This window comes from Pseudorasbora parva, chromosome 3, assembly GCF_024679245.1.
Source record: "Pseudorasbora parva isolate DD20220531a chromosome 3, ASM2467924v1, whole genome shotgun sequence".
Lineage (NCBI taxonomy): Eukaryota > Metazoa > Chordata > Actinopteri > Cypriniformes > Gobionidae > Pseudorasbora > Pseudorasbora parva.
In genome coordinates, this window is record NC_090174.1 from 47,147,340 (window position 1) to 47,174,044 (window position 26,705).

General features: G+C 38.8%; 1 protein-coding gene across 1 annotated transcript in view; it reads left to right on the plus strand.

Moving 5' to 3' along the window:
• tenm1 (teneurin transmembrane protein 1) overlaps positions 1-26,705 on the plus strand; it is a 209,271-nt gene that overhangs the window by 108,521 nt on the left and 74,045 nt on the right. The window contains 3 exon segments of the mRNA XM_067439223.1: positions 383-621; positions 21,304-21,453; positions 23,548-23,756. Of these exon segments, the coding sequence (XP_067295324.1) occupies positions 383-621; positions 21,304-21,453; positions 23,548-23,756 (598 nt within the window).

Below are 26,705 nucleotides of genomic sequence, written 5' to 3' on the forward strand. Positions count from 1 at the left end.
ACCGTTGTAACATTAGTTAGTGCAAGGTTAGTCAATGGATCTCTGAGTAAATTGTTTTTACGTAGGCACTTTTTAATTACTCTAAGAATGGACTCCTCTGTATAATTAATATCATAATTAATCTAAGGGATGTTATCTATTAATTATGGCTCATTAATCTCTGGTGCTAAATATCTGTAATTAAATGCACGTGAGAGCAAATTACTCCAATTAGTAACCAAAGCAAGTGAGAGTAATCACACACTGCGATTGCACCTCAATCTTTTTCTCACACCTTCTCTTTCTGCTTCTCTTTGACTCCGTTTCTATTTTTGTGCTATTCAGGATCAAATTGATTGACAAATCAAAACGAACGTAACATAGTGATTCCTTTCCTTTACAGGCACTTCTTGTTCAAGCACGGATCGGGTTCGTCTGCCATTTTCAACGCAGCAAATCAGAATTACCCTCTGACATCCAGCACGGTGTATTCACCGCCTCCGAGGCCTCTACCCAGAACCACCCTCTCCAGACCGCTCTTCTCATTCAGTAAACCCTATCGCTGCTGTAACTGGAAATGCACGGCTTTGAGTGCCAGCGCAATTACGTTGACTCTCGCTCTACTGCTGACGTACATCATCGGTGAGTGTCTTATCTCTCCACCTCTGCTGTATGTCTCTTGCTCACTCTCTCTCTCTCTCTCTGTCTGTCCATGGCTGCTGTCATGCTGGTTGGGGTCATATGGAATTAGCAGAACTCACACTGTGAAAAACTCTATTAGAGAGATGAATATTTATGAACGAGGGATGAGGGAGAACGAGAGATGAAAGAGTAAATATCCCACAAGGCCATTCAGAGGTTAATGGTGTTAAAGTTTTGTTTAGCCAAGTCACTGTGTGTGTGTGTGTGTGTGTGTGTGTGTGTGTGTGTGTGTGTGTGTGTGTGTGTGTTTGTGTGTGTGTGTGTGTGTGTGTGTGTGTGATAGAGAGAAAGAAAGAGAGAGATGTGCTTATGCGCCTCAGTGTACTGACTTAATTTTCTCGGCTTTCACCCTCTCACAGGCATTTCTCTGGAAAATCTCACTAAAAAATTATGTGTGTTTTAGAGAAAAACATTAGGGTAAAAGGTTTCATCCATTAACGCTTGAAAGGCTGCAGTTAATAAAGTTTCTGGTCAGAAGTTCACACGGCAGCCTCTTAAACACTAATCATGTGTCTGGAAGTGTTTCTCTCTAATGAAATGAGGACCTGTGCAATTCCCAAACACGTTATAATGATTTCTTGAGAATCCGACATTCGTGCGGTTCATTTCTGTTCTACAATGTGTATGTCTGTTCTGAATGGCTTTCCACAGAACTCATTTATTTATGCAGGAACGGAGAACTTAAGGCTGTTCACACAGAGGACAATAACGATAAAAAAGATTCAGTTCTAAAAATCTGTCTCAATATTAAAGAATAGTTCACACCATAGATGTAATGGCACAGAGAAACAATATCATTGGAATCACTTTCTGAATGTTTTTATCCAGCTGATGAATGATAAAAACATTGACAGCCAATCAGAATCCAACCTGCTTTAAGGCAGTGTGTCCACCAAATTGTTTGTTCACGCGGCTGGCTTATTCAATTGTTTTCAATGAGAGTGCTGTGTTTTTAGAACGGCATGAGCGTAACGAGGCACTGAGCTATTATTTCACGTTCTTTAGTGTTTGCTGTTTTTTACTGGTCACCAAGCGTTGAAGAATGTTCAACTTTGAGTAAAACACAGCGCTCATCACTGTCACTTTTCATCTAGCTGTCCAATCACAGTGGAGGAGGGCGGGACAAATACAACACTGCCACATTCAGCTTGTACAACATCAACAGATGAAAACAAGCAGCATAATAATGGAACAAAATCATTTAAAAAACAAGAGCCAGAGCAAATACTTTACATTGTATCTGCATTTTGATATAGAATCAATACAGAAACAAACTACCTGTGAGATGAGATACTAGTAACACTTGAATGTTCGTATATTCTGTATCATAACAAGCAAAGAGTCTCAACTGAAAAAAATGCTGCGCTGCCAAATGCTCTCAATTGCTCACAGCGAGGTGTTTTTAGCCGGCTGGGTGGACACACGGCCTAATGAGCTCAAGCATTTAAAGTGACATGCTTAGAATATACAGAACGATATGTGGACTCTAATAGTACAGGAGCAAATAGAATTTCCAAAATTCATTAAGTAAATGTTAATTGAATAATACCAATAAATATATATATTTTTTATAAATAAATACATTAAAAAAATTCTTATAAATTGAGAGGTTATGCTCACCAAGGCTACATGTATTTGTTACTGTTGTATTTTGCATGTTAAACAATAATTCAATATTTTCTGTCATGTTTTCAGTAGCTATTACAGTAGTCATTATCAATTTAATGTATCCTTTCGGGGGGGGGGGGGGGGGGGGAGAGTCATACTCATCAACGCTTATGTGTGTATATATTTATTTATTTATTTATTTATTTATTTATTTATTTTTAAAGAGTGCTGAACACAATTTGCACTGCAGGTCAATGGATGCAACAAAATATTTTTATTTACAGTATAGTAAAGGATGGGATAGGATAGGATAGGATAGTACAGTGGAGCAAAAAAGATATTTAGTCAGCCACCAATTGTGCAAGTTCTCCCACTTAAAAGGATGAGAGAGGCCTGTAATTATCATCATAGGTACACTTCAACTATAAAAGACAGAATGAGAAAAATCCAGAAAATAATTTTTGATTTTTAAAGAATTTATGTGCAAATTATGGTGGAAAATAAGTATTTGGTTAATAATAAAGTGTAAATCTCAATACTTTGTTATATACCCTTTGTTGTATGACAATGACATGGCAATGACAGAGGTCAAACATTTTCTGTAAGTCGCCACAAGGTTTTTACACACTGTTGCTGGTAGTTTGGCCCATTCCAGATCTCCTCTAGAGTAGTGATGTTTGGGGCTGTCACTGGGCAACACAGATTTTCAACTCCCTCTAAAGATTTTATATGGGGTTAAGATCTGGAGACTGGCTAGGCCTCTCCACGACCTTGAAATGCTTCTTAAGAAGCCAATCCTTTGTTGCCCGTGCGGTATCTTTGGGATCATTGTCATGCTGAAAGACCCATCCACGTTTCATCTTCAATGCCCTTGCTGATGGAAGGTTTTTACTCAAAATCTCAAGATACATGGCCCCATTCATTCGTTCCTTTACATGGCCGTCCTGGTCCCTTTGCAGAAAAACAGCCCCACAGCAGGATCTTTCCACCCTCATGCTTCACATTATGTATGGTGCAACTCAGTATTCTTTCTTCTCCAAACAAGTTGAGTTTTTATCAAAAAATTATATTTTTCCTGAAGGATTACATTGGCGTGACACTAACCTTAACCCAACCGTAACATTACCCTATAAGACAATGGATGTTTCAGATAGAATATTTATGATATGTCTATTGGCCAATTAAATTAGTCACAGTCACCTTTTTAGTTACCATGTTTTATGGGTCCTTTTCTTCTCATCTGTGATGCTTTTACCCGACAGGACAAAAGTTTTTGTTCAGCATGTGACGATAATGCAGATTTATTCGTTCTTTATGTTCCTCTTTATCTTTATTCCTTTTATCCCTTTGCTTCCCTTCATTTGCCCAGAAAATGAACTGAGAACACATTTAGATTGCTGGATAAGAATGAAAGCCAAGAGACAAAGGAGGCGGATTGCATCTGTTTAGACAGGGTGCCACTAACGATGGGGTGAAAGACGACCATACGATCATTAACAGCACATCTCCAGAGCATGCACAGACACACACACACGCACACACACACATATATACACACATGCACGCATTAAGCAAACCATTTATTTGGCATAATTAAAGGAATAGTTCACTCAGACAAGAAATTCATAATTTAAGAGGCTAAAGTTGTTATGAGAGAGAAAAATCTGTGAATAAAATCTGACTCATTTGCTATTATTCACAAAAAAAAAAAAAAAAAACAGAATGTACGCTAACCCAAAAAGAAATGCTGTGTAGATTTTCTATGAATCATGACTGGAGTAGCTGTTTAAATGATGAGTGTTGTAACTGGGTACATTTAGTATAGTAGAGCAGTTTATTCATTTTAAGGAGCCAGATCAGGTCTCAGTAGATCACAGTAATGAAGCAATGACGTAGTTCCAATATACAGTGGGGTAAAAAGTATTTAGTCAGCCACCAATTGTGCAAGTTCTCCCACTTAAAAAGATGAGAGAGGCCTGTTATTATCATCATAGGTACACTTCAACTATGAGAGACAGAATGAGAGAGAAAAATCCAGAAAATCACATTGTCTGATTTTTATATAATTTATTTGCAAATTATGGTGGAAAATAAGCATTTGGTTACCTACAAAAAAGCTAGATTGTAACAAACTACGCCAAGGAATCCTGCAGTGCCAGACATGTCTGAGCCATCTGAAGTTTGTTAGAGAGCATCTGGATGATCCAGAAGAGGATTGGAGAATGTCATATGGTCAGATAAAACCAAACTGTGGGTTATCAATTGGCAAACATATCATTTTCTTCACTGATTGTTTTGTAAAATCCGTGGAATGGAAATGGGGGAAAGAATGGAAAAAAAGATTATCAAAGTTTTGAGTCATTCTTCAGAGAATTGTCACAATAATTAATCTTTGTATTATTATTATTATTATTATTATTATTATTATAAATTTTATATTTTTTTCAAATACATTTTCTGTGGTAGTGCTTGTATTTAATCTGGAATATAGCTTTAAAATGGTACAAATTGTTAATTGGAGCTGAGACTGGTAACTGAAAGCATAATCAAATTAGCCTAAATTTATATATAAAATATACACACAGAGTGAGATGTGTGTCATTTTATGGATGATGGACTTTGAAATTAAATCATAAGAGCTTTTTGTAGAGTTGAGTTCTGTTTAGGTATGAGTATATAATTATCACCAGGGAAAGAATAAGGGACAGTATTGAGTTCAGAGTTTAGATTAAGGTCAGATGTTTTAATAGAGTGTTTATCCTAAGAGAAGGGTTTTAACTGGTCTGTGTGTTTATTTAATTGAATGAATTTAATGAGGCTGTATTGTCTGGGCTCACCACAATTTTTACTTTAACAAGCACACCTTAGGTACCAGATTTGCACACACTATGAAGACATTAAGTGGGGTGTGAATGTGTGTGTGTGTTTTTGTTATGTCCTAATTGAGTCAAGGACCCTGCAGGGACAGAGAGAGAGAGGCAATCAATAATTGTTGATGAAAATGTATCAAAGGCTGTGTGTGTGTGTGTGTGTGTGTGTGTGTGTGTGTGTGTGTGTGTGTGTGTGTGTGTGTGTGTGTGTGTGTGTGTTAGAGAGAGAGGGGGGGGGGGGGGTTACACTTTGAGACATTATTATTATATATATATGTGTGATACGCTGCTGCCCCATAATAACAGTGCAGAGCAGCAAACATTTTATTGCGTATGAGGTTTTTTTGGGTGTGTCAAAGGTAGATTGCTGTGGGCTTGTGTTGTTTGCTTCGGAGGGATAAATGAAAGGTGTTTTTGTATGAGTGCAATGACCCAGATAGCTGATAGTGTCCAGGGGACTAAGTAAGATGGTCTCAGTGAGACGAACCCTCATCTGTCCAAACTAAAAATGTCAGTAAAAAAGCTAAAATGTCCAGGTTTTAATTATCTTGATTTATGGTGCTACAATTGCTTCAAAATCTCAGAATATATCATAAATCACAAATAATATTAAAGAAAACTAAATTACCTATACTTTTTTAAAATGATTTTACTTAATTATATGTACTAACAGTTGCAAGGTTAGTTGGGCTGCTGTAAATTTTTGTGTTAAAGATTTACAAAAAATATCTAATGAGAATTTACAACATGAATCCTTTTTGCAAACCATGTTTTTGTCTTACCCTGAATCATTATGGGGAATGCGTGACTCACCATAGACATAAACAGAGAAGTGGCTCCGGCTGCAATGTTCTTCTGCAAGACGCATGCAGTTCTGTTAATTAACATTAAATTGGATGTTGTTATTAAATTGCAGCATATGATATTTTTGGGCATGTTTGGGAGATTTTTGTAGTATATTGTATATTGAAATTTTATTTCAAAAGATAAAGGAAAATGAGATCTCTAAAGATATGTTTCATTTAACTTAACTAAATAAACAATGGAGAAAAAAACGAGCTCTATCCACTGATTTATAGTAAATGGCTCTGTTGAGCTGTGATTGGTTAGAAGATTATAAAGGGTCTGTGGCATCAAAAACTTTGACTTATGTGACTAAACAATTGGACAGCCTTTTTTATTCCAGAAATTCTTTTTATTGAATGTAAATCTGGTAAATGATGAAGTGATGCAGGAATGGAGGTGTTGGACACAGCGGTACAGAAATAGGTAAGGCAGCATTGTGAGGGCGTGTTAAGCTGAGACAGGGTGGAGAAGGCGGGGACCCATTCAACATTAAAAGCACAAAAGGCCATGAAGCAGGAAGCAGTAGACATATGTGTATGACCGTGGGTGTAGTATTCTCTCTGATGAATCTGGCATCCGCTGCTGTATTATTCATTTTCACTTTATACAACACATGCTGTTTGTGATGTTTCCTTCTACCTAACACATGCATAATACAGCAGCCATGTATGGGATCTATAAGCGTATATACTCATACAAAATCTTACTAGGATTGATTGAATGATTCAGTGCTGTACATTGCTTTCATCTTTCACTATAATGTAATGTCTTTTAATCATCTTCCTTCGGGGGATTTTCTCAGCAAATATAGATGTATGCAAATAATTAGATTAAGTGACAGCCACAGTTTTTATACACTAACTAATGATTTTTGTAATTTTACTAAATTGAAGTTGTTAAAAGGACTTCATAGCTTCAAAAGCAGTTGAAAATTGATGCATGTTTATGGATCATAATGTGTCTTTTTATGATCAAAAGAGTAGATCAATGAAAAAACACCGCTGGAACCCAGAAGACGCCACTCAGCAGAGTGGCTTTCAGCCATTTCCCTTCAAAATCAAACATTGCATTTTTGAATATCTGTGTGTGTTTGCTTTCAAACGGATAAAGACACACCCTAAGGCTAAGCAATAGGGGGTTTCGGCTGATGGATAGGAAGGCATAATGTTCAGAGAACACCTATACCCTTGCATTTGTATATTTGTGAGTCTTTGTGAGTAAAAATGTCAGTGTCCACAGAGATCTATTCAAATAACTGCAGTTTATAAAGCCTGTACTTAAAGGGTTAGTTCACCCAAAAATGAAATTGATGTCAATAATGACTTACCCTAATGTCTTTCCACACCCGTAAGACCTCCGTTCATCTTTGGAACACAGTTTAAGATATTTTATATTTCAGTCCCAGAGCATATGCAGTCTATACACACTTTTCTGTCCACATCCTCAAAGTAGTCCATATGTTGATTGATCTCAATGAGATTGGTTGCTAGGCAACATGGGGGAGAGGACGCTGGCGTTGTCTGTTCGCTGCTTCTCCACTCACAAATCATGTAACTGTACTATTAGATTTAGATTTTATTTTATTTTATTATGTTTGTGACTAGTCTAACCGTCAGAGCTACAATTGGGACTGTTGCTGATTGCTGGCGGCCACTGAGAGGACGTTGTTCGCCGTTTCGCCGTTTTCCACCGCTACTCTGATGTTTATTTGAATTGCTGCGGTTGGTTTTGGTTCGAAAGACGTTTGATGTTGCTCGCTGCGGCTGCTCATTCTTCTGGCTATCGGCTGCTCACTGGTGGTCTCCTTCGGGCTTGAGCTGCATGGTGGCTGAAGTTTGCACCGGGCCAGCGTCATCAGCATCCGGCATGATGTTGGGATGTTCCGCTTCTCAGCTGCACCGCTGTTCCGTCTTGCATTGCGGCCGTGGAGCGGCTCGGACTTCTGCGGCGACCCCGGTGTGTCCACAGAAGTGCCCAGAAAACTTTGTCTGCCTCCTGCATGGTGCTGCGGCGATCCCCATCATCTGAATCATCATGAAGACCCATCATCTGGTTTTCAGCTGTCATGCCTCGATGATGTCATCAGGACACTGCCGAATTGGGAATGTGGCAATAGAGCTGCTAGTGCTGGGAGAAATGTAAAACACCATCAGCTCTGTTCACCTTCAGCTCTGTTTCTGTTCACCATCAGCTCTGTTTCTGTTCACCATCAGCTCTGTTTCTGTTCACCATCAGCTCTGTTCACCTTCAGCTCTGTTTCTGTTCACCTTCAACTCTGTTTCTGTTCACCATCAGCTCTGTTTCTGTTCACCATCAGCTCTGTTTCTGTTCACCATCAGCTCCGTTTCTGTTCACCATCAGCTCTGTTTCTGTTCACCATCAGCTTTGTTTCTGTTCACCTTCAGCTCTGTTTTCTGTTCACCATCAGCTATGTTTCTGTTCACCATCAGCTATGTTTCTGTTCACCATCAGCTCTGTTTTCTGTTCACCATCAGCTCTGTTTCTGTTCACCATCAGCTCTGTTTCTGTTCACCATCAGCTCTGTTTTTTGTTCACCATCAGCTCTGTTTCTGTTCACCATCAGCTCTGTTTCTGTTCACCATCAGCTTTGTTTCTGTTCACCATCAGCTCTGTTTCTGTTCACCATCAGCTCTGTTTCTGTTCACCATCAGCTCTGTTTTTTGTTCACCATCAGCTCTGTTTCTGTTCACCATCAGCTCTGTTTTCTGTTCGCCATCAGCTCTGTTTTTTGTTCACCATCAGCTCTGTTTTCTGTTCACCATCAGCTGTTTCTGTTCACCATCAGCTCGGTTTCTGTTCACCATCAGCTCTGTTTTTTGTTCACCATCAGCTCGGTTTTCTGTTCACCATCAGCTCGGTTTCTGTTCACCATCAGCTCTGTTTTCTGTTCACCATCAGCTCTGTTTCTGTTCACCATCAGCTCTTTTTCTGTTCACCATCAGCTCTGTTTCTGTTCACCATCAGCTCTGTTTCTGTTCACCATCAGCTCTGTTTCTGTTCACCATCAGCTCTGTTTCTGTTCACCATCAGCTCTGTTTTTTGTTCACCATCAGCTCTGTTTTCTGTTCACCATCAGCTGTTTCTGTTCACCATCAGCTCTGTTTTCTGTTCGCCATCAGCTCTGTTTTTTGTTCACCATCAGCTCTGTTTTCTGTTCACCATCAGCTCTGTTTTTTGTTCACCATCAGCTCGGTTTTCTGTTCACCATCAGCTCGGTTTCTGTTCACCATCAGCTCTGTTTTCTGTTCACCATCAGCTCTGTTTCTGTTCACCATCAGCTCTTTTTCTGTTCACTATGTTCACGAAAACTATGACTTTATTCAGCATTGTCTTCTCTTCCGTGTTCCTCAAAAAAAAGATTCAAATGGCCATGAATCGATCAATGATACGGATCGCCAATGTGATGTAATTTCAGCAGTTTGGATCATGTGTCAAACTGTTAAACTGCTGAAATCGCATGACATTGGTGATTTAATGTTCTCAGAGGAGGGGTTTGTATGTAAATGTTGGGGCTGGTGATGTCAGCAAACCTGGAGGAAAAGTCTGTAGTCCCTACCGGGCGTTTGCTGTAGTCCTTAGAAAAGGATTTTTTTTAAAGCAAATATCTCCATATCACAAGATCATTACGGAGGCAGCTGATTTTGATGGAGGAATTTGCAGCTTTACTTGCAAACTACAATACATGTTCATCAATGAGGTGAGAACCAGGGCCGTTATAAACCAAAATATACTTTATTTAATCTAAAGTGTATCCAAGTAGTTATAGTTCGGTGTTTAACCGTTCTGTGCTCTGGCACGGTTAGCGCTTACACTGCATGCGAACCACGCTCTGGCCCACATCTTCCAAGTGGGCCAGTGCCGGCCAAACGAACTGCCCTAGGACACAGAACGGAGCACTCATACTTGTCAAGCGAACTGGGCTTTGGGGGTCAAACGCGCTCAGGCACGGTTCAAAGCACCTAATGTGAGTACATCCTTAGTCTGCCCTGTGAGGGGGGTTTCAAAAAAATAAAGCTTTATCCCAGCTTCACATCCAGTGATTTTCTCTGCTTTGGAATGTTTTTGCATCTTAAATGTTAGATATATTCTGCCAGTTACTTAGGATGCATAATGTAAAGTATGTGCATAATATGTTATTGTGCAAAAAGCATCCCATATGTTTTACTTTAAATAACTCTTTACATGACACTCACTGCAAGTTCACCTTTTTAAAACACTAATAATTGTAATTGTTAAATGTAATGTTTAGCAAATCCTTAAATATAAAAATGTCAAACTGTAAATTATAATGTTGGGATGTCTAAATTAGAGCTCACTTATATTTATTTTTTAGTGTTTAAAAAAAAAAAAAAAATATATATATATATATATATATATATATATATATATATATATATATATATATTAAATGACTAGAATTGTATGCTCAGCATTTCATATTGAGTTATCAGACATAACATGCAAATAATTGTCGACTTCTTTTCTCTTTACCTTTTTTATGCTTTTCATATATCATGTAATTTTTTTTATTGAAAACAATACAAATTTCTCTTTGAATTTTGAAAGGAATTTGACCAATAATAAATGTATAGATACAAGCTGCTCGCTTTTATTTAAAGGTGCCCTAGAATAAAAAATTGAATTAACCTTGGCATAGTTAAATAACAAAAGTTCAGTACATGAACATCACATACAGTGAGTCTCAAACACCATTGCTTCCTCCTTCGTATGTAAATCTCTTGCGTGAAAAACACCACAGAAAAATAGGCGAATCTTAACAACATCGACTGTTTACGCGTTACCCTGTTCACTATTTAGAGTTTGCGATTCAAAAGTGAAGAAGATATCATTGTAAAATCATACTGTGATTCATTACAATAATTAAAATATTTTTATAATGCTAAAAACAAAGTTGTGACTGCTGACGTTATGAGTTAACATGTAAAGGTAATTTTATATGCTAGTTCACATGTAAGCTGTTATAGTCTAATTAAGTTATAGTAACTTACTGACTTTACATTTCCAGGTTCTTAATGAAAATAAAGACTAAACTTACCACTCAGAAGCATTAATTTCCAATCTCAAAACAATTGGTTGTTCCTCAAAATCACACATATAAGGTTGGATGCAAAATCTCTACATTGACAGACAGTATAGACGTGCTTCTGTCACTGAACTGAGCCGTGCAGTGAAACAGCCAATCAGAGCAGAACTCTACATTCATATTCATGACCCTTCCAAATAAGGCAAAAACAGACCATTTCAATCTAGGGACAATTTCTAGAGTTGTAAATGGACCTGTAAAACCGTATGTGGACATTTTTAACCCCTCAGAAAAAAGGTACATTGTTGTCACTGGAGCAGTATCCTAAGGTACAAAACCGCAAAGGTAGTATTATGTTCCTTTAAGGTACTAATTTGCACTCTTAAATTACTTATATGTAGCTTTTAAGGTACTAATATTTATACCATTTAGAGGTGAGTAAGGTAGAAGATATATCTTTTCACTTTTGTACCTTAGGGTACCGCCCCAGTGACAGCACTGTACCTTTTTTTCTGAGAGTGTAAGTCACATACCCTTTATGTAGATATCAGAGAACAATTTAAAATATTGTTTCAACTCCTTCTAGGGCACTATTGATGTGATGGAAGGAATGTGATGTGAGGAAATTTTCCCACCGGTTAATTGGCATGTGACAACACCGGTAATACCGGTATTACAGACTGTGCTTTTAAATCACTAATTCTATCTAACCGACCATAACATGCACAAGGCCGCTCCGGCATTATAATAACGGAGTGGTGCAAAGCGAGTGGTTTCAATGAATTCCTATGAAAGTTACGCTTCCATATGAATGAACTGAAAACACTGCAGTGTGCACACACCGTGAATGACAGTTTGTCTGTAAATGCCCACTCCGTGCACATTTTAGTTTCGGTTTTGAATTAGCGCCAGTTCGGGGACATGTTGCTTGAATTGTGGGTTCATTAGCCTATAATTCTTAATGAAAAACACAACAACACAGTACAATGACAAATTCACTTAAATAGGCGCTTTTACATTTCGCTTCAATACCAAATCTTCTGCGACCATCTTGTCAATCAGCTCCTCACTCTTGTGATGAATGAAATCTGACTCCTGCTGCGTTTGAGCTGCGAAAATCATTCGGCTCATGCTTTATTAAGCAGACACATTCAGTTTTTATTTGCACTGTCTGTTCTCTAACTGAACTAAATTATTTTATTACTATAAAAAAAATCTAAACAAAGGAGTGGGGTGGGTGGTGCAATGGTGTGCAAGTGATGTAACCGGTGTTGAGTCTGAACACCGGCAACACCGACTATCATAGCAAGCCTATAGGGCACCTTTAAAAATCTACTTTGTCTTGTCGATGCTTCTAACTAAAAATAGACACAAATGAGATGATCATTGACATACTTTTGGAGTATACAGCTATGATAAAATAATGAATACAAAATAAAATGATTGAATTGCATTGCTCAGAACATTTGGTCTGGTTAATTTAGATGACAATTTTTTTATTACAGGCTTTGTGCTCTTGGCAAATCTGAAGCTCAAACAAGGCGTTGTTGAGATTTCTAGAGGAGACATGTTTGAGATTACTAGGGTGCTTTTTACTTTCTTTTAGAAGTAAGATCTCTCATTTTGCTTTCCATTTAATCTAATTGGTGTCTAGGAGAAACAATTGAGATTTGCATTTATCCATTTAGCAGACGCTTTTATCCAAAGCGATTCACAAATGAGGAATATTTAAACAAAAGCAATTCATCCTAGTGGTACAGTAATTGAAAAGTGCCACAATAAAATGTTTCAAAATTGCTCAGAAAAGTACAAAGTACAAGCTATTACAGCGATATAGGCAAGAGGGTAGAGAATGGAGAGATTTTTTTTCCATTAATAGATGTGAGATGTTTTTACTTGTTTTTGAAGGTAGAGAGGGTTTTACCTTTTCTGATAGTCAGATTATTCAATCATCGAGGAACAATGAATGTGAAGTTTTAAAAGAGTGATTTTGTACCCCTTTGTGCTGGTGTTGTGGCTCACTCATTGACTGCAGATTTCTGGAGGGAACATTGATTTACAGTACTGAGTGGAGGTAAGAGGGTGCAGATCCTCCGCATGTTCAGTACGCAAGCATCGGTGCCTTGAACTTGATGGGGGAAGCTACTGACAGCTGTGGAGTGAGACAAAGAGAGACATAACGTGCGCTCTCTTGGGTTCGTTAAAAAACTCTGCCGCATTCTGTATCATTTGTAGAGGTTTGATTGTGGCTGAAAAGCGCATTACAGTAGTCCAGGCGAGGGTGCTTTGGCAAGGAGTTTTGCTGCATGCTTGAATAGTCTAATTTAGTATTTTTTCATTTTTAATGTGAGTTTTACTTAAAGGCGAAGTGTATAATTTCTGCGTAGCTGGAAAAATAAATAAATTATTGATTCCGTACATAAAGCTGAGCTAGAACGTGTTTTAGCATAAAAAAATGAATGCACCTTTTGACAAGAATCTCATCACCATATTTTTCTCCTTTTATCTGCCAGTTTCTGCACGTTGTGTGTAGAAATAAATGTGTCTCTGCGTTCGAAGATTAATTCCACTTCATTTGCATTCGTCAGTTCGCAGTCAGCTTTTATCAGCAGCAGTCACTTGTCATTTAGCAGGCTCCTTTGAACCAGGGTGATGTACAGTGCTCTGGATGCACAAACAGTCCTGCTGAAGAATCCCACAGTTTAGGATCTCTCCTGTGCTTTGGTTTAGCCGCCCTGGGTTTAGATGTGTTTCTGGCTAAGATAATAAACAAAAAGCTTTTACCAGTCCTGAAACCATCAACAATGTGTTGATACTAGGGATACTCATAATTAACTTTGTGCAGTTAAACTCTAAATTTTATAATACTGCATCTGCCAACAAGCACAAGAGGCAGGCTAGGCTATTATTAGAACAGTCACCAACTGTTTACACTTGTCACATACACAGTGTGCATGAATGATCATGTGACTTGCGTCCTCGGTCGTGTATTGTGAATGGAGACTATTTCAATTGAGCAGTGTAACTTTTCATATGCTTACTTAACTGTATTTTATGTTGATAATGAACAGACTGCAATGTCAAGTTAGTAATGCTAGAAGTGATATGTTTTGTGTGTGTGTGTGTGTGTGTGTGTGCGCGCGCGCATAAGATGCCTGCATGATCACTTCAAATTTTTCCATATAACAGCGGAAACAACTTAGAATATTTAGAGTAATATGTCATTCGAAACTATAAATGGTTTACTTTTATTTGTGTATACTCACAATAAAAAACAAAATGTGCTGAGTGCTGACCTCTGTCCGCTTCCAAAAGCTTCAGCAGTGGGCACATGAACATCAGAACTGGACCACGGAGCAATGGAAGAAGGTGGCTTAATCCGGGTGCATTGCTTACCTGGGTAACACATGGCACCAGGATGCACTATGGAAAGAAGGCAAGCTGGCAGAGGAAGTGTGATGATTTGGGCAATGTTCTGCTGGGAAACCTGGTGTCCTGCCATCCATATGGATGTTACTTTGACACATACCACCTACCTAAGTATTGTTACAGAGCATGTACACCGTTTAATTTAAACAGTATTCCCTGGTGGCTGTGGCCTCTTTCAGCCAGATAATGGGTCCTGCCACATAGCAAAAATGTTTCAGGAATGGTTTGAGGAGCACAACAATGAGTTTGAGGTGCTGACTTCAAACTGAATCCAATCGAGCATCTGTGGGATGTGCTGAACAAACAAGTCTGATCCATGGAGGCCCCACTTCACAACTTAAACAGGACTTAAAGGATCTGCTGCTAACATCTTAGTGCCAGAAACCACAGCACACCTTCAGGGGTCTAGTGAAGTCTAGTGAAGCCCCAACGGGTCAGGGCTGTTTTGGCGCAAAAGGGGGACCGACACAATATTACGATGATAATGATATGCCTGATTGGTGTGTGTGTGTGTGTGTATGTATATATATATATATATATATATATATATATATATATATATATATATTTATATATAGGTCCTTCTCAAAAAATTTGCATATTGTGATAAAGTTCATTATTTTCCATAATGTAATGATGAAAATTAAACTTTCATATATTTTAGATTCATTGCACACCAACTGAAATATTTCAGGTCTTTTATTGTTTTAATACTGATGATTTTGGCATACAGCTCATGAAAACCCAAAATCTCATGAAAATCATGAGAATCATGAAAAGTTTCTCTAAACAAGCTATTAACCTAATCATCTGAATCAACTAATTAACTCTAAACACCTGCAAAAGATTCCTGAGGCTTTTAAAAACTCCCAGCCTGGTTCATTACTCAAAACTGCAATCATGGGTAAGACTGCCGACCTGACTGCTGTCCAGAAGGCTATCATTGACACCCTCAAGCGAGAGGGTAAGACACAGAAAGAAATTTCTCAACGAATAGGCTGTTCCCATAGTGCTGTATCAAGGGACCTCTGTGGGAAGGAAAAAGTGTGGCAAAAAAATGCTGCACAACGAGAAGAGGTGACCGGACCCTGAGGAAGATTTTGGAGAAGGACCGATTCAAGACCTTGGGGGACCTGCGGAAGCAGTGGACTAAGTCTGGAGTAGAAACATCCAGAGCCACCGTGCACAGGTGTGTGCAGGAAATGGGCTACAAGTGCCGCATTCCCCAGGTCAAGCCACTTTTGAACCAGAAACAGCAGCAGAAGTGCCTGACCTGGGCTTCAGAGAAGCAGCACTGGACTGTTGCTCAAATTTTGCGTCATTCGGAAATCAAGGTGCCAGAGTCTGGAGGAAGACTGGGGAGAAGGAAATGCCAAAATGCCAAAATGCCTGAAGTCCAGTGTCAAGTACCCACAGTCAGTGATGGTCTGGGGTGCCATGTCAGCTGCTGGTGTTGGTCCACTGTGTTTTATCAACGGCATGGTCAATGCAGCTAGCTATCAGGAGATTTTGGAGCACTTCATGCTTCCATCTGCTGAAAAGCTTTATGGAGATGAAGATTTCGTTTTTCAGCATGACCTTGCACCTGCTCACAGTGCCAAAACCACTGGTAAATGGTTTACTGATCATGGTATTACTGTGCTCAATTGACCTGCCAACTCTCCTGACCTGAACCCCATAGAGAATCTGTGGGATATTGTGAAGAGAAAGTTGAGAGACGCAAGACCCAACACTCTGGATGAGCTTAAGGCCGCTATCGAAGCATCCTGGGCCTCCATAACACCTCAGCAGTGCCACAGGCTGATCTCCTCCATGCCACGCCGCATTGAAGCAGTCATTACTGCAAAAGGATTCCCGACCAAGTATTGAGTGCATAGGTCGGATGAAATATGCTAATTTTTTTAGATCATCAGTATTAAAACAATAAAAGACCTGAAATATTTCAGTTAGTGTGCAATGAATCTAAAATATATGATAGTTTAATTTTTATCATTACATTATGTAAAATAATGAACTTTATCACAATATGCTAATTTTTTGAGAAGGACCTGTATATATATATATATGTTTTAGTGTGTGTGTGTGTGTGTGTGTGTGTGTGTGTGTGTGTGTGTGTGTGTGTGTGTGTGTGTGTGTGTGTGTGTGTGTGTGTGTGTGTGTGTGTGTGTGTGTGTGTGTGTGTGTGTGATGTGAAGATGTGTGAATCCTCATGTTTTGTTGTTAGTGCTGTTATTTGCACATGTAAAAAGTAATACCTTGGAAATTTTTTGGGGGTATTTTTAATAGGTCACAGACCCGACATCCATTCTATTTTTATTGAATTTGAATTTACCATAATCTTGTCGGTTAACAGGTAATGACTGGTTAATGAGCATTAGTTGTTAGAATCATCACCTACAGACATTCTTCATTTCTTTGTCCAAATGCTCTCCGCTACAGTGAAACCACAAAATAAGATTTGCCACAGTTTCTTATATACTGTACATAAATTGACTCTCAGATGTAGTTTTAATTAATTATTTTATTTAAAAAGTTTTCAGACGAGAAAGGTTTAAACTCATGTCATCTCACACTTTAAACAGATGTTTTCTTCTGAGCCAGATCAGCTCATTATCAGGTAGGGGGCTCAGCCCCTCCTAAAACTGAAATCCTAGAATGGACTTACACGGGAAAAGGGTTTTGTGGTTTGCCCATTTGCCCTCTTCCCAGCATGCACTTTGGCATACATAATTAATATAATTGCATTTGTTTGCTAGTTTTATTTACATTGTTGTTATTGATTGTGTTTGGATCATGTTTGGTAACTTGTTTTGTGATTTCCGGATTTGTGTTTCAGTTCCTCTTCTCAGAATGATGAGTTTAAAGATGTTGATTAAGTGTTGAGATCTGTGTGTGGCTTTTTAAGATATTTAATGAGTGCTTTTGTCTTGTAAGTCTTCGTGGGATTTAGTCAATAGCTTAAGATCACAAGTGCTTTGCTCTCTAGGCATATTACTTGTTAAAAACAATTAAGCTCCTTATATTTAATCATTTTAAACCACATCAAGAAAGGGAGAAATTTGCTCGTGACTCTTAAAATTGATAGCCAACAATGATATTCAAGACATTTCCTGTCTTGAATATAAAAATATTCATCTAAAAATAGATTTTCTCTTTTATATACGAATAAACATTCTATTTTATATATTATTATTATTATTATTTTTACATTTTTATATGTTTCATTGATTGAAGTTTTCTTACATGGGACAATGAAGGGGGCTGAAATCTGATTGTTTGACAGCAGCGGAAATTTGATTGACAGCATTTCCAGTCAATTTTCCAGTCACTTCTCCAGTCACTCCATGCACATTTTCCATAAACATGAAGAAAATGACAGATTTATGCTGCCAATCATCTCAATCCTTTAAGATAGGAAGTTTTTTCTTCTACTCCTCAATAAAATGGAGGGTTTATCTTCTTTTGAAGAAAAAGTCCTAATCTCTCCTTAAAACATTTGTCTTCTGTCTTCATTTTAAAGTCATGGACTTATCTCAGTAGGGCAAAGTGGCGAGGTCAGGCGACGGTGGCGTCCTCTGTTAATACGACCCCGCTGAACATTCATGCAAAGCATTTTTACATCATCTCCACAAACGACGATCAATTCACACAAACTCTCCTCTCCTCTCCTGTCACTGGCTGTAAGCCCCTCCCTCAGGAGCTGTCCGCCCAGCCTCATAACTGCTCTATTAATTTAACCTGAACTGCCACCGTCTACAGTATTCCTCATCTAAACAACATTTCCATCATCTCAGAACAGCAGCTGGATGTGAAAACGTCCGCCTCCTGTCCGTTACATCCTTTAATTCAATATCTTCCAGACCATTCTCTCTAGATGTCCTAAGGGGGATCAGGTTTTTGCCCGGATGCGGAGCTTGTGCCTTTTTCAACATTGACTCACCACCACAATGCCCAGCCCACAAAAGCTTATTGTTCTCATTGACCGATAGCCAGGACACACAATAAACGAATCCATTTCTTTTAGCCAAGCTTCCTAGCCGAGGATATTAACAAACTGGGGTGGGACATTAAACTCAGCTTAACCATTTCTCAGTCTCAGGGTAGTCTGCTATTCAGCATCAAGGTTAAAGCCAGCTTTGATGTATGTGGGACTTTTGTCTAGTGAACAGCTCTCTGTCCTCTCCTGTTAAAATGTGTCTTTTTGTCTCTCTCTCTTTATCGCTCTCTCTCTCTTTTTTCATGTGCATTTGCACACATATGCAACATATCCCGTAGTCAATCTTGTATGTTCCCAGCTCTATCTGGCACTCTACAAATCATGTTAAAATCTGTTGATTTAACAAAAGCCTTGATGAATAGTGTCCTTCTCGCTTTCTATTTCTCGCTCCCTTTCAGGAGTACTGAATCCTTCCCAGTAGTCCATCTTGTCAAAAGAAAGACAGCGGAAAAGTGGGGGAGAAGGGTCAGAGAGAAAAATGGCAGAGAGAAAGAAGGGGAGAGAGAGAGATTTTTCTCTTCATTAGCGGTTGTAAAGAGAGAACTAGCGGAGGGGTTAGAGGTTTTAAGGGATCGATGTTTACCGTTCAAGGCTCTGAGTCCGGCAGGGGAGAGAAATGTGGCCTCTGTGGAATTTATGAGACCTTCCAGACGTGCACCTTTAAAGCGCTTTGTGATCCCGTACACACACATGCACACAGGACAGATTGCACTTATGCGCACACACCTATAGAAAGCTTTGTGATGTCTTCGATCTGCCCATCTATCAATTTCTCTTCTGTCAATCTCGCCTACATTCTTTCTGTTGTCCTGTCTCAAGCGCTGTGCATAATTATTTTGAGAAAAGAGAAGTTAACTAATGAAATGTGTAAATAATACAAAATTTTGATACTTAACTTTTTGGTTTCTCTAGCCTGTTTTTGTTTTGTTTTGTTTGTTTGTTAGTTTTTCCGTGTCATTTCCAACACATTGAATTCTTTTTTTGAAATACTATATTGGATTTTTTTTTTTAAATTTCTATTGGTTTACCCTTGTCCATTACCCACACAATCATGATTAAAATATAAAAATAAAGTGCCCCTGCAACCAGGAGATGGATATGTATAAGGATTTGGCAAGATAATAGTTGAATCTTCAGAATAGTAATTTATGGAATATTGTTTATTAAATTGGGTGAGCAGGTCACAAGAGTGCAATATCTGTTTTACACTCAGGGCCATTTTTTGGGATTTCCGCCTTGATTTGGCCTACCCAAATTGAAAAGCTTCCCATACACACATACAGTTGTCTAGGTTCAAAATTCAAAGTGACCGATAATGATTATTTGTTGTGCAACATCTGTATGAGTTCAGTTATGTCGGAATTTGTCCTTGACCACCTCTAAAAGTGGTATCAATCACAGTCTGATCAAGTGCTATCCGATCGCAAAAAAACATGTTTATTTCAAGTGTGAATGGGACAGTAGAAAAAAATCTTTGTATTTTTACTGTCCATTCTTGAACTGAACTCTGGACCCTGTCCGTTTCTGTGTTAAAGCTGATCCGCAGTGCTTGCGGTGATCTGTCATTTAGCCAATGGCAGCTACTGTGTGTGTGTGTGTGTGTGTGTGTGTGAGAGAGAGAGAGAGAGAGAGAGAGAGAGAGAGAGAGAGAGAGAGAGAGAGAGATGAGGGTGAATAGGGGGAGATAAAGGAGAGGATCATGTAGATCCAGCTCCCTGCTGAGACACCAATCCCTCTTTATGGCTCGTAAAGACGCCTCCTCACGGCAGAGCCCAACGTGCGCACACGCGCGCAAACCACACGCGACTCCTGTGCGCCTGAGGAACGGGAGGGAATGAGAGGGAGAAACTCGCTTGGAGAATAACCTGATTTTCACTCGCCGTTCCAGAACTCGTCGTCAGTATATCTTCTCACCTCATTTCCCTGATCGACTGAAATCCCCCCACACACACACACAGGAGAAAGAGAGAGAGGGAAACTGCATGATGAGATAGCTGGTATCGGGGGCCCTGAGGTGAGCAGAATGAGAGTTTGTCCTTTTTATTGGCTGTAATTAGGATGAGGTCATTACCATGCGCCAAAGGCCTTTCACTGCTGGGAGATCATAAAATGCCACCTGAGTGATTTATATTCCATTCCCAGAATCCTCTGCAGCCTTCCTCACACATTCAAAAGATGATGGGATAAGAGAAGACCTTAAATGTATGTGTGCGCACACACTTGTTCAGTTATTCGGAAAAACATAGCTGGAGATAAGCGTTATTGGATGTAACAAGTAATGTATTGAAGAACGGTTTATTGCGGTTTTCTAATCTCATTATCAGTGCACATTTAACATGCAGTTACTTTCAACATTTTTATAGGGTGAATCCTGGGTGATTGGGACACTTTTTCAAAACATCTTAATGGTAAAAAGTGTCTCAATCAACCTGAATTCACCCTACAAAATCGAAATTAATTCTTCTTGATAATATTTCCTTGTTATCTGTCTGTAAGTCTGTCTGTCTATCTACTGTATCTATCTACTCTGTCTGTCTGTCTGTCTGTCTGTCTGTCTGTCTGTCTGTCTATCTATCTATCTATCTATCTATCTTAAGGATTTAATTAATAATAATAATGACTGTTGACTATTGTCTTTTTAGAGATGCTTTGCAGCAGAATTGAATTCCGTTTACTACTTTGAATCGCTATTTTCCTGTTTATCACTGGAAATATGCTTTAAAACCATTTGTATTGTATGATGAGCTATGCAAATAAAGGTGCCTTTAATTGACTATTGTTGTTTCTTTCATTCTATCTATCTGCAGTCGTTCATTTGCTGGGGTTGCCGTGGCATCTGAAGCGAGTGGAAGGAGAGCTCTATGAGAACGGTATGAGTAAAGATGATCAGCCTCTGCCGGGAGCCGATTTCACCTTCACTCCTGTCCACCTGCCAGGACTCAACACCACACAGCCAGGTATGTGTGTGTGTGTAGGTGCTTCTTAAGTCATCTAACATATGACTTCTGGACAATGCGATATTAATTTTCTGATAATAATTATATTATTTTATTTCACAAAAATGGCCAAAATGTCAAGTCTTTGCTTACAGTACAGCTAAAGCTAAGAGAAGGCGTGTGTGTGTGTGTGTGTGTGTGTGTGTGTGTGTGTGTGTGTGTGTGTGTGTGTGTGTGTGTGTGTGTGTGTGTGTGTGTGTGTGTGTGTGTGTGTGTGTGTATTCATTGAGAGTTTATTTGCCATTTAATTAATGTCAGTAAACAACAGTAAATTATTTTCTCTCAGATAACCCCTGAGATTATGAGTTCATTTTTTAAAGCGTGAGGTGTTTCTCTCTGTGCAGGGCTGTAGAGTTTGATAAAGTGGAAATGAAAGAAAATGTCCTTGTTTATTAGTTTGTCTTGCCATGCTCATAGAATTAAATCTAATTAAATAGAATATTTATCTACACCACCTGATTCCATGGTAGGTTAAATGGAAAATGTGCCTATGCTTACATCGTAACGACAAAATGTGCATCATTCAAATACTGAAATATATAAATATTACAGGAGTTTAAGAAGTGCCAAAAGTAATTACATAAACAGATAATTACTATAAAGTTATGTACATATGTACATCTTTCAAACGTTTGGGGGCGGTAATTATTATTTTGTAGTTATTTATTTATTTATTTAATTGATTATAATATTTTTGCAAGAAGTCAATGCTCACCAAGACTGTACTTATTTTTTCACAAATATGGTAATATTTGACAAAACTGTGTGTTCTATTTGAATATATTTTACAATGTGAATTATTCCTGTGATAGCAAAGCTGATACAATTTTTGAGAGAGAATACAAGTTTTGTGATAGGGTCCCTTTAGCCATATTGTTTCAGCAACTTCATAGTCTTCATATTATGATGCAAGGATGTGCGCCCTGGAGCAACCTACCTCAGGTGTTAAGTTTCTTGCTGAAGGGCACAGTGATCCCTCATAGGGTTCAAGCCTGCTTCTTTGGTTATTTAGCCCAGATCTTTGACCACTAGGCTGCACTACCCCACTACTTGTGTGCATGAACATATTAATGCACAGGTGTGCTTGTTCTATCAAAGGTAATGTAAATAACCTCACACCTGAGAGTCCATAAGGGTTTCGGGCCCGCTACCAAAGCTCTGTTTCAATACAGCAGGTGCTGTTTCATCTTTACCGTCACCTGAATTTGACTCTAGACAGCAGAGCTTTTCAAAGAGTGCTGCAGATGATCACTTTTGATTCACATCAACTGAACCTCTGAAAAATACATCATTCTTTTTGACGTTTAGATGTGAAGGCGTCTGTGTTGATAGCATCAGAGGCAGGATTCATTTAAAAGCCCTCAGGCACCTTTTTTCCCCCACATTTTTTTCATTTCTTTTCACAACTACAGCCTTTATGTGACCGTCCATCTGAGAACCTGAGCTCTGTTGCATCATTTTCAAACTTAACAACTACTTGATTTAAGAGGAAATGTTTTTTTATTTTTTTTATTTTAAATAAATAGTTAAATAACTGCCATTATTTATTCTTCTTCATGTTGTTCCAAACCTGTATGACTTCCTGTAAATGTATGAAGAAGACCCTGACCACTCTTCACATACTGAAAGTGAATGAGGTCAAAAAGCACCATCAAATCTGCACAATATTTCACTCATTTCTTACACAAAGCTATCATATGGAATATGAATATTGTGCATGAGCCATATACACTACTTTTATGGTGCTTTTGTGTCTTTTTTGAAGGCCTAAAGCCACAGTTCACTATCATTGTAATTGCATTAAAAAGAGCGACCAGGATATAATTGAAAATGTCTCCTTTTGTGTTCCATGGAAGAAAGAAAGTCATACAGGTTTGGAACGACATGAATGAATGGCATCAACTAATGCTTTAAAGCTTATGTTGTAGATCCGCATGGCAAACACTTGGTCCAATCATTTTATAAAAATATTTTTTGGCTCTGGATAAATCATGGAAATAGGACATGATATGGGAAATAAATATGTGAGTTTCCTTTTTCCGTTTGGCTTGACAGATAAAGAGGTGATTCAGCGAGGCAGGGTGATCGAGAGGGGAGAGGTGGCTGTCGGGACACAGCTGGTCCAAGCAATTCCTCCTGGTCTCTTCTGGAGGTTTCACATTATGGTTCACCACCCCGAGTATGTCAAGTTCAACATCTCACTTACACGGGACGCTCTGCTGGGTATCTACGGCAGGAGGAATATACCACCTACTCACACGCAGGTAATACAAACACGCAAGCACATACAAAACATGCAAACATCAATATAGAAAATATAACCCAAGTCCTTTCTTTTAGTGTTATGCACATTGTTGAATTGTATAAATATTTAATCTGTTAAAGATGTATAATTATTTACAGTACAGTAAATTACAAGTTTGTTTGTTTTGTTTCTTTACAATCGCTAGGACACATTTCTCAATATGTAAAAATTCTTCCCCCAGTGAGCACAACATCAGTCTATGTGGGCTAAACTGTGAAATACTTTATCATTGCTTTGGCACAAAATTCATACATTTAATCATTTCTATGATTACATGAATTCTTTTCTCGCTCCAACACAAACACCAACACAACTCTATGTACTTTTTATAAAAAGATGTTCAAAACAATAACGTAATACAAAACTGAATCAGCAATTTGGTACATTTTTACATGAACGCAAGAAATGCATCTAAGAATGTTTTATTTGAGGCATGAATGAAGTGTTTTGGTAGTTTTAATGCATTTTGAATGTGATATTAACTTCTCTGCTGAGCTGAAAGTTGGTTTGGAGAACTGTGTAAAGAGTTTTAAAAAAAAGTGACCCAATTATTGAAAAATGTGTCCTTGTGATTGTAAAAAAACAAAAGACAACAACAAACACTGTAATCGGAATTGATCACATACTGATGTTTGCAAAGAAAAGCACTAAATGAAGATTGTTCAAAGACAAATTGTGACAAATGAGTAAAGCTTTGAGTGGAAGTTATGAAAAGGGGCCAAATTGATTGTTTTATTTCCAGATCATTGAATATAAATCAATTGCATCCCACGCCGTAAGCCGTGTCTAAAACTAGTTCAAGTTTTGAAAAACATGTTATGAGACTCATCTGTTCTGATCTTTTATTATGTGTTAAAAAATAGCATTATTTTTCTCACACTTTTGTATAATCATGCTAAATTAACATTTAAATTGACAAATTTTAATAATTAATGATAAAATATTTTTATACATTTTGTGTGTATTCCCACAATGTAATATAAACCAGAGATCACCTACATTGTGGGGACCAGCCTATGGTGGATTAAATGGATTTATAAACATACTAAATTATTTTTTTTAAATGTAAAAATGCAGAATGTTTCCTGTGATGGGTAGATTTAGGGGCAGGGGCATATAATGTACAGTTTGTACAGTGTAAAAACCATTATGCCTATGGAAAGTCCCCACAATCTACAAAAACCGAACTGTGTTTGTGTATGTTTGTGCGTGTACGTGCGTGCATGCACGTGTGTGTGTGTGTGTGTGTGTGTGTGTGTGTGTGTGTGTGTGTGTGTGTGTGTGTGTGTGTGTGTGTGTGTCTGCGTGTGCGTGTGCGCATGAAAACGAAGTGTGTTATCAGACCTGTGTATCTGTGCCCAGGTTTTGTCATAACTCATGTTGGTAAACGATGTCTAAGTACATATTGTTATGACTGGCAGATAACAAGGAGGATCAGGAGCGTATCTAACGAGGTGCTTCAGACGACCCCAACATGCTAATTACATCTCATTATTCAGGATATCATCCGAGATTAACTGTTCACTTTGCTCAAGAAATTAGAGCCTGGTGTAATTCAATTTAAGGCTTCTCCTTTGTACCTCATTTGCATATGGGCTTGCATATGTAGGCGAAGGCAAAGCAAGAAGACTGGTTAATTGTTCCTGCTTAATGAAAAGGCTTCTTTTGTGTGTGCATCAGAATAGAGATGTTTACAATGCCGGTTTCCACGAGTCTACTTCGGCGAGTGCGAGTTTGCGTGTGTGTGTGTTCACTGAGGCCTGACAGATCGCTACTGCACTGAGACTGTCAACTCCATTGCAGCTCCCACGATCGTTCCTCAGTTTCTCTGGCTGTCATTAAAAGCAGTGGGGCTCTGGTGCGACTGCTGCCCTGCTGGCTCCTGCCTGTCAGCGTGAGAGTCATTACAGTCGATAGGGCTTCAGTGCCTCCACTGCTTCCAGAGTGACTCCGGAGGAGGAGAGGGACTCATTATAGCCAGAGGGTTCTGTAGTGCCTCGGAGAACGCCGCTCATTGATGTTTCTGATGTTTGTAACAGCTCTGTCTAAACACTGGCAACCCCCCCCCAAATACAGACAGACAGACACACACGCCACGTATCTTTTCCAGTTTCCTTGGAGATAGATTCATAGCACTTACAGGAGGGAAGTGACACAGTAGTGCGGGGTGATGAGACAGACGTTGAACACAGATATGCGGATCGCAGGCTGAGTCAAACGAGCACGGAGGGTGAGCTGTAAACGCCTGGATGTAAACGTAGTCTTTGCAGCAATCTGGACTGTGTAAATGTGAGCGTGCCTGGCCGTGTTTGCTCAAACTGCAGGCCTGTTTCTCTGATGTGTATGTATGTTGAAGCATGGGAAGGGGATGAGTCCTAGTTACCCCCCCCCCCCCTCCTGGAATGGGGAGCAAATATCCCTAACAGCGGAAGCTTTATGGAGCTTTTCCAGCACTAGTGAACTTTGCAATGGAATGCTACTGGCACTGCTTGCTCGGATATCCTGATTTTGCTGAGTTAGACATATTTTCTTGATCCTGGAAACAACATTCCTGCTATATAGTACTAAAAGTGGTTCTTTGGCTTGTAATCATAGGGAAACCGCTTTTAGTGCTGTATAGCACCAAATCTTAGGGATTCAGTGGTTCTTCAGCGGTTCTTCACCAATTCTTTGGGATGACTGAGGTGCTATATAGCACCGTTACCATATACAGAAACTATTAAGCCCCTATATGGTTTTTCAGTGTTTTTTCAGTGGTTCTTTGGGGTGATAAAGGTGCTATATAGCACCACTGCCGTACAAAGAACCTTCCAAGCCCCTTTAAAGGTTCTTTACATGCCAAAGAACTACTGTTGGTGCCGTTTAGCACCATTATTGAGGAAGAAATAAATGTGATATGGCACCTGTT